The sequence below is a fragment of the Akebia trifoliata genome, chromosome 1 (assembly GCF_017979445.1).
Source record: "Akebia trifoliata isolate Shusen 1 chromosome 1, ASM1797944v1, whole genome shotgun sequence".
In the NCBI taxonomy this organism is placed as follows: domain Eukaryota; kingdom Viridiplantae; phylum Streptophyta; class Magnoliopsida; order Ranunculales; family Lardizabalaceae; genus Akebia; species Akebia trifoliata.
This window is the reverse complement of record NC_141375.1, coordinates 29,841,229-29,850,792: the sequence shown is the minus strand read 5'-3', so window position 1 is coordinate 29,850,792 and position 9,564 is coordinate 29,841,229. Positions and strand designations below refer to the sequence as shown.

General features: G+C 34.9%; 1 protein-coding gene across 1 annotated transcript; it reads right to left on the bottom strand.

Annotated features, from left to right (window-relative positions):
* Positions 1–1,381: 1,381 nt before the first annotated feature.
* LOC147411599 (uncharacterized) lies at positions 1,382–8,668 on the bottom strand. Its single transcript, XM_086450176.1, has 6 exons — positions 8,297–8,668; positions 8,014–8,090; positions 7,748–7,784; positions 3,197–3,401; positions 2,239–2,356; positions 1,382–1,683 (listed from the first exon to the last, which is right to left on the bottom strand). Exons 1-6 carry the CDS (start codon positions 8,547–8,549, stop codon positions 1,453–1,455), a joined length of 921 nt encoding a protein of 306 aa, XP_086306302.1. The 5' UTR covers positions 8,550–8,668; the 3' UTR covers positions 1,382–1,452.
* Positions 8,669–9,564: the final 896 nt, after the last annotated feature.

Here is a 9,564-nt window from a genome sequence, read left to right as displayed (position 1 = left end):
TACCTTTTTATTACTTCTATAGTTGCGGTGATGTACCATGTACGTGATGCGGTGCTGAGGGAAATTGGGCTCAAAATTCAAAAATCAAGATAAATGAGGTGCGTATCAGGTAAATTGGGTCGGTTGGGATTAAACGAAATTCAACTCGAATTTCAGAACATCCAACCCACATCAAGTGCGATGCAGTTCGAGCCAATCCAAGATATTCATTCGGATCATGCTCAGGTGACACAAACGTTACAAAATGATGTGATGTTGTACACATTACCATAGATGCTTTTTTGCGAGATACAAGTAAAAAGCATCTACGATTATGTGTGCATCACGACATCATTTTTGTCACTTTTGTGTCGTTCTAGTATTTTCCTTTTCATTATTATTTATGAAAAAGTCACGTTGGTTGACACAAGGACATGTTGGCCTGCACATAACCGTAGATACTTTTTTTTGCGAGATACAAGTATAAAAGCATCTATGATTATATGCACACCATCAAGTCATTTGTATCACTCCAACATTAGTGTTTATGAAATTTATTTTATAAATTCTCATTCAAAGTTTTATTTTAAAAATTAAAATAATAATAATAAAATTGGAGAGATTGAAAGATATCACTTAAAACAAATATAAAATATTTATAAAGAGTGTTACCTTATGTTCAACATTGAGCTGACATGGCAATGCATAAATAAATCATAGATTTCTTTTATCGAGATACAAATTAAAAAATCAACAGTACGGCAATCCAATTCAGTGTCGAATACAATGTCCAATGTCGGCAGTCCATCATTTTCCTATTTATAAATGTATTATATATTACATTCATGGTTATCAAACTGGCTAAGAAACATATTAAAAAATAAATTAGTGGTCAACTTGCAAATGCAAACACCAACCATGAGGCTCTCACAACTTGTTGTATGAACTTGTTATTTTTTAAAGAGAGCACTTTTTTACTTATGACACACCAACTTCTATTACTCACCATCAAGGAGTTCTAGATCCAATAGTTTACAAGAAATGCCCTTAACAGTGGATCCATTAAAAGATCAACTGATTGTCATCACCTGATCAGATCAACTTAATATGTGGGGCCTACTAATTTTTTGGGCACCCCTTAGCATTTGCCTTGTTGATTAGCTCCTTTTTCTTATGGGTAGAGTAGCATTGCCTAATTCTTCCTGTTCACCATCAAAGAAAATCCAAAGATTCTCCTACCATTTGATCTTGATCTTGATTACAATAATAGGACACCTTTCTACTACGGTACTGCGCTGCATCACTACATCATTCTTCTTTATGGGAGCAAAAGTACTAGAAGAATCCAAATGCTTAAAGACAATTACTGTCATGAAATAGTAGCAAAACTTGAAAAAAGATAAGCAATAATAGTCCCAAAGTTTCGTATAATTATGAGAAGATTGAGAAATATATAAGAGAACATCATGAGGATTACAAATCCAAAGAAGGTCCAAGGGATAGTGTCTTCCCATCTTCAGTCAGATTGTCTTTCAGCTTCATTGGTTTGGAAACATTTGTGAACAAAGATAGGGACAATGTGCTATCCACTTCTCCATTTTCAGCAATGCTAAGTCGATCTTCCAATATGGGAAACTTGATTTCGTCCCCTATGTATGTGGTTGGCAGTTCACAGATCTCCATCTCTTTCTCTTTGTTGCTCTCCTGACAATCAAGCGCAGAATTTTCTTCATAAGGACTTTTCAATATTTAATTATGTGATCGACGCACGTAATGCTTGTGAGTGCTTAATTCCATGTCAAATCACAAAGCTAATATAAAATAGAAGGACTCATAAACATAGAAAACACAGCAAAATGTACTTGTATACAATACTTTCATGGTGTACAATGCAATCTAATTAATGATTAATATCATCAACTAGATTCAAACCATCTATCACCAAAATGTTGATACTTAAGATGATGCCAATACAAGTTTACAATGATTTATGATTTTTCTTATAGAGTTTATTAACGACAAAAGTGTGAACTTGATGCAACAACAAGGTTAGTGTCCACCTATATAATGTGTCCCACTTAAGATATGTCCTATGTATCCTTTTCAACAATAAACATGACCGGATTACATTGACCTTTTAATCTTAATTTAGACTTATTATTTATAGATTGTTTGCCCATACTATTTGTTTAAATAGTGATGCTTTGATCATTCTCCTATAGACTAGAACAAATGTGTGTTGAGAGAGAGATTGTTTACCAGAGCAGAGTAGCCTTTGAGAAGATCATTGTAGACGATGTAGGGCTTCGGTTTCCTCAGAAGTTGTTTCATTGCAACATCCTTGTTTGAATCATCATAATTAATGACTTTCTCTTGCCTGCCAAAATACCCAATAAATTGCAAAAAAAAAATGGATTAGTAAATTTTATATTAATTGAAATTTACATGATAAGTTTGCTTCCTACACCTGCCCCATACAATGCATGTGGATCGCCAGTTCATCGATCCGATTGAGAATCTGATCATGGGCTGGTTCTTGTCAGGTTATTAGGCCAAAATATAGAGGACACCTTTGTTATCAATACTAAACCTACACACATTATTTAGGCCAAGGCCAAATATTGAACCCAACAAGTGGAAGACACACACACACACACCATTCACCCTGCACACAATTTTTTGACCAAAACTGAATAACTGATGCGCTTGAGTGCAACAAGAGAAAGTCCCCTCTCCCCTACATTCTCATCTCGAATTCTCATTTCCAGGAATTCTTCACACACAACATTAACCCTACATACATATAATATTTAAGCCAAAGCCAAATAACCTGATGAGCTCATGCCAAAGGAAGGCCCCTTCCCCACATTCCATCCCGAGTTCTCATTTTCAGGAATTCTAAACATAAAATATTTAGGCCGAAGCCAGAAAATCATACTTGATCCCAATATGTGGAAACCCCTTTCCCCCACATTCTCATATGGGATTCTCATTTGCAGGAATTCTACACACAACACACACGTGCGCGCGCAGACGGTGAATGCAATGTAGATGGCACCTAATAAGATATCCTGAACACTTCAGTCTCTCTTTACACAAATCAAACTTTGGCGGTTTGGTCCAGAAAGGGTCAGACACTCCCAAGCATATAAGTTGTTTGGATATGTATGCATTTTAACTACAAGATGGTATACAAAGCAAATAAAACATCACGCACCCTTGGGAAGACATGTCATCATCTTCAAGATCAATTATTTCAATTTTGTGCATTCCTTGATGTTGATCGAGGTGTTCATTGTTGTTTGTGGTTCTCTTTTGTTTATTATGATTTCTTTTCCAACAGCTTGGCAGGGAATTTGATATGCCATTTGAAGTCTGGGTATCATGGACCTTAGCATTCCTCTTTCCAGCTTGAGCCACCTCTGAAAAAAAAAAAAATTACAACAGTGCCTTTAAACTACTTGTTTGAGTTAATTTGAGTACAATAAACAGGAGTAGAGCAACTAATATATAGGAAATAAAATTAGCATAACCGTACATGCAAAAAGCCATTATGATATTTTACGATTTTTAAAGAATGAGCCATTAAATTATAATTTAATACTAATCCCCATCAATTATTAAGACAAACACACGTTCAATATCATGTGTCTCTAACCCCGAGGGGTTGGCTCAATGGAAATTTCAGACCGATATGTGGTTAATGCCCGTAGGTCATGAGTTCGATACCCATGAGCATTAATCCCTCATGGGCCTCCCGCAAGGGCACACCCTCACTTACCTGGTGCATGTGATGTGCAGGCGTTGCACATGCCCCGGGGCTAGTCCTTAGACAAGACCATGGTCTATGGACTGGAGCCTGGTCCCTTATCTACAGGGAGACCTGATTATCAAAAAATATATATATGTCTCTTCACAAATATAAGTTAACAAGTTCCCTATTTCAGAATCTAGGATGGATTTTGAGAAGGAGGGGCGGGGGGGGGGGGGGGGGGAGGGGGGGAGAGAAGGGATTCGAATTGGTTTCATTGAAGAGGGTTTAAGTATAAAGTTCCTACTTATTTGCTAATATTACTTTTGACTTCTAAATTCTACTGGTGTTTTTGGGAACCGTTGACTCCTAAGAATGACTCGTGAAAAAAACACATGCTCCCAACCCTTTAAACACAAAATCCAATGGTTAAGATTTATGAGTATCTTGATAACACAAATCTCAGAGATACTTATCCCGAGAATAAATCTCAACCATTGGATTTTGCTTTTAAAGGGTTGGGATCATGTGTTTTTTTCATGAGTCATTCTTAGGAGTCAAGGGACCCTGACCCTTAATTAAATATAACCAACACATTTAAAAGCTGAGGTTTTTTAGGAAGATAAGGCTCATCATGTAAAATCATTGATTAATCACTCATCTCTATGAGTCTATGTGGATCATATGTCCATATGTGACTATAGACATCAATTTTCAAAAATATTGGTTTCTAAATCATCCAATATATATGACATCTTTATGGATCCCACAAAAGGATCTGTGGGATCCACATGGAGATAAATCTAGGACTTGTTTAGATGAGGATGATCTTCTCATCAAGGAGATTATTCTCATAAATAATCAACTAATTTTAAAACTTCTAATACCATCAAAAATGAATTAGAAATTGAATTAATCCGAGTCATTCAGTTCACCAAAATTTTTGAACTAGCAGTTGGAAAGGGTTTAAAGGATTCATAGTAGTTTGAAATTTTGTGATAATGGTCTCTAAAGTGAAGAAGTAATCCTCACCAAGTGAATTAAAAGGGTGAGTGTCTGGGTAAAAGATTGTATAAATCTTTAATTCTATAAAATAAAATAAAAATCAAATAATGCCATGGAGTTCAAACCCTTTGCAGTGGGGCTGAATCTTATTCCAAACTAAGTGGTTTAAGTGTAGTACATAAATAAACTATATATATATTAGTAGTCAAGGTGTTGAAAGAGGATGGTTTTGCCTAACTGGTTGAGCATTTGCTGAAATATGGCTTCTGACAAACTTCGAAACCTCATCTGTGCAAGAAGGAAACAAGGTTGCAGGTTTTGTGCAATTGTCTTGTATTTCATTCCCTTTTAGTTACATTACTAAAATGGAAAATATGTAATATTTTCTTAAGGGATTTTTATTTTTATTTTTGGGGGATAGACACGTTTTAGTAACTCTTGATTTTATAAATAGAGATCTCTAAAGTTGTAAAAACTTACGGGTTTTCTTTTTCTAGGGTTTGAGAGAGAAAGGGAGAGGGATGTACAAAGGTTCCCAAGGCTTGAATTTGGGATAAAAACCTTGGGTGTTTTTCTTAAATTATTCTCCATTGATTTCTTAGTGAAGAAGATTGATTTTGATCCGTGGATGGAGGCATATTGTCGAACAACGTAAATCCTTGTGTGTTTTATGTACAGTGCTTTTGTTCTTTCTGTTGCGTCGTTGTTTTCACAACATGTACCTTAGTGAATCATGTATTCATCCTTGTAGAAGTTACCTCAGCTAGCTAGAAATGTTTGTTACAGGAATTCAATATTTATACCAAATCTTATTACCCAATGTATGCAATTGAGGGGTATGCCCCATGTCCCAGTGTTATACTAATTGTAGATGGTGCAAAATGAATTGGCCAAAATATATGTCACGTGGAATGGCAATGAGTTATTTGGGAAAGTACAATTAACATAGGGGGGCGAATAAGACATAGATTTAGAGACCAAAAGATTATCCACCCCACAAAATCATGTATTTGACATATTTTATCTAAGAAATATATTAAATTGTAGGTCATTTCATAAGAAACGAGCACTTTTGTCATTTCATGCCCTTTTGACCAATAAATAGGTTATTAGGTCAATAAATGAAGACTCATCTTCTAACCCTAACACAAACATTCTCTTTGAGATTAAGTTTACTTTGTAATCCCGACCTCATCTCCTGCTCATTTCTCTATCTTTTTTTAGAATCCCTCTCCATTCTCCTTGGTGTTTTTCCCCTTTGACATTCAACAAGTCCAAAACAATTGTCTTATCGATTTAAGCGGAATGTCAATTCCACCTCAATTTATCTTTTCGTGTTTCATAATTTAAAGCATGATTTGCATATTTTTTTACGGTGCAAGTTAGACAATCTTTTACATTTCTCAAGCGCTTATTGGCCTTCTAATGCACTATCAGTCATCGCATTCCTTTTGAAATGTTCGTCTTCACAAATCCATATTGAAATCTTAAAGCAAAATCTTTCTAGGGTTTTCATTCAATTGAATATGGAATAGTCTCCCTCTTTTTCTCTTACCCACCTGTTTTAAAGTTTCTAAAAGAGATTTGCTATTGGCACCCCAACTTTTACTCATTACACACTCAATTCCTTAAATTATTTCACACCCCAACTAAAGATTAAAACACACTCTTCAAACATTACAAAGGCTTGACTCTAATTATGATGTCAACATTATAAAACAATAGAACACCCATTCTAATCATTTTGGTAGTTGTTTACAATAATGATTAGGCTCATATAAAATCCTAAATTCAAAAAATTAGAAATCTAGTAACAACAATAAATGTATATATATTTGATAGAGTTTCTATTGACACCCTGACTCTTACTTATTCTAAGTAAAAGTTGGGGTGCCAAAAATAGCTCTCTTCTGTAATACCTTTTTATATGTAGCCAACATTTATAACTGTATCATTCACACCCATGGAAGGAACTCAAATTTTGTTTAAAACTAAATGTTGATTTAATAAATATTTATTATTTTAATAAAACATAATCTAGTGACTAAACATCTTCTAATCCACCTAATTTAAAAAAAAACATAATAACTATAATAATTTGAATATGATTTAGGTTAAAAATAAGAGTTGTGATTTTTTGACATCCCCTCTGACACACACCCCCTAACTTGGCATGGGCTAGAACCATAGATATTCCTCCTCGGGATGCACAATTGTACATCCCCATAAATATGTGCAGTTGTGTATCCCAGGTAAAAATCTATAGTTCTAGCACATGCTGCGTTAGGGGGCATATGGGGGTGTGTGTCAGAGATGGGCGTCAGAAAATCATTATTCTAAAAATAATTATAAATTGAGTTAAATGATTTATATAACTCAAAATACATTACTCGAGTCAACTAAGTATTAGTGGAGGACGAGACGAGGCAAATTTTGAGATTTTTAAAATCATGTTATAAGGTGGATTCCTAGATGCTCAATTACAAAATCTTTTTTATTTTATAGGAAAAGATATTAAAATCAGTTGACTCTGCTAAAAATTCTATAAATTTGAACTACATCTTCAAATTATCGATAAAGTCATTGAATCTCATACATTTTAATCGTCAAAAAATGGATTATTTTGAGTTCTTACTGTTTGTTTGGTGTTTATAAAAGGGGTCTTTGTTTGGACAATTTAATATTATGGTCATGGTGGTGTCTGAACAACGTACGATTTTTGTTTGAAAATGAAAATCATTGTTTACAATGATGAGCCCAACATTGGTATAGAAGGAGATCAAGATTATCAGTCAACCATTGTTAGCCCTTAGCCCCTACTGACAAAAAATCTTGGGTTCGCCCTTGACCCTGGCCCCACATGATAAAGAAAGCAATTGAACCATTCGCAAAGACCATTGAAATTCAAGAATGTTTAATTATATTTGAAAAACTACTATTGTGTGGTTCCACCTGACCCAGGGAGCAAAATTTCTAGTAAGTGGCATGCATGCAATACCGAAGATCATTTACCTTGAATCATCTGCTCATGCTTCATGCTCCGGTACATCTGTACAATAACAAATCAGCCATCAAAAATTCAAAATCATAGAACATTTTATCAAAGATTCCTTGATGGACCTCACCAAAGAGATTTATTTATGGGAGATTCTATTACCAGACCAACTTTTACTAAGAGCACCACCCTCCCCCAATCGTATCATATGAATTGGGGTGCTCTTAGTAAAAGTTAGTGAGGCAATAAAAGCTTTCTTATTTATTTTTTAATTATTTGGTACCTGAAGATGACTCTTTACGTGAGATATGGTGAGTCCTTTAACATTCATGGTCTCCCATAGATGCTTTGGTGTTGCCTCTGTAAATCAAAACCAATATTAACTAATCAAATTCAATTAATGGGTCAGCCCCTAATACCAGGAATCCGATCCTCTCTGAATAATCGCTTCTGTTTTCAACCAAAAAATATTTTTATTTTTAGTTTTCGTCGTCGCTTCCACTCAAAGAGTCGAAAAATAATTAAATTTCAAATTTTCGACGATCGATAGAAAGAAAAGAACCTACTTGCTTCTCCACCGAGAATATGGACTGCATGAAGGAAGTGGTCATGAAGATCTGGAGTCCAACGAAGGCGAGGTGCTTTCGATCGATAATACGATCTAACAGTTCTTGGTAACCAACTCTTCTCCGGTAATACATCCTCGAGTCGCTGAAGACCGAGTTCTATGTTTGATGGGTCTGGTGGGCAAATCTGGAGATTAAGAAAAGATGATGAAGGCTTCTTGAGGTTGAGAGAGATCTTACATACTTCCTCCATTTTCTTACCACCCTGAGAGAGACTGTAAAGTTTAACTGAAATGGAAACTTGGTATGAAAGAGACTGTAAAGCTCAACCGAAATGGAAACTTGGTATGTGCTGCGACAAAAGAGAAAAAAGACTGCAGAGTACAGAGTATAGAGCCTTGTTTTCTCCTTTCTTTTTGTCTTTTTGTGCTGGTTTCTTACCTAATTCTGGGGTTTTGAATCAGAGAATAATTCCAATGTGGAATTACAAATGTCTTCATGATTGGGTGAAAAGTTAAAAAAAAAAAACGTATTTTCATGTGTTTTTAGAAGAGTCGTGCACACTGCCTGCGTTGGACACTTCATTCAACACTGAGCTTGAGAACCGTTGTTTTTCATTTTTTTACTTTACTTTTCATGACATGGAGAATATTTGCATTTTAATTCCAACCGTTGGTTTAGTTGACCTGTCTGTACGAGAGAGATTATTTTTGGCAGTCTATCAAGCGAACTGCTGAGATGGGACCAACAATTTGGACTTCCTAGGGATCGGTAAATTGTTCATAGAATTTATTTTTCATGGTGAATATTATCCTATATATCTCAGCCGTTTGTTTGATGAACAATCTTAAATGCCAGTGTTCTCAATTGAAATTTAGATGGAAAACACTATCTCAACCCAAAGATAAGACTCCATAAATGGATGGTTGAGATGCTAGAGGTTCCCAAGAAATATACCTAGAAAATTTTGATAATCCCTAAAAGAAAGGTACTAATCGTGGATCAAATATTAAAAAAAAAAAAAACATTTTATCTACTAAGTTTTTAGAGTTGTGATAATTTGATGCTCTTTTTTCATAAGTTTTTTGTACGCTCCCATCACATAATTGTAGATCCTTTGCTTCGGGATACACAAGAAAAAAATTTATGATCTCCTAAATGTTAAGTCAGGGAGCATCTGAAAAAAAACAGGGCGTGAGATTATCATTAATCAAGTTTTTATAAAGCACATCACATAACATGATCTGAAAGCCTAGATCAACCAATTA

Excerpts from the sequence above, each read along its gene's own strand:
- LOC147411599 (XM_086450176.1), bottom strand. The coding sequence starts at position 8,549 with ATGGAGGAAGTATGTAAGATCTCTCTCAACCTCAAGAAGCCTTCATCA. Across the intron at positions 3,402-7,747 it reads GCATGAGCAGATGATTCAAG|AGGTGGCTCAAGCTGGAAAG; the intron begins GTAAATGATCTT and ends TTTTTTTTTCAG. Across the intron at positions 1,684-2,238 it reads TCAAAGGCTACTCTGCTCTG|GAGAGCAACAAAGAGAAAGA; the intron begins GTAAACAATCTC and ends CTTGATTGTCAG.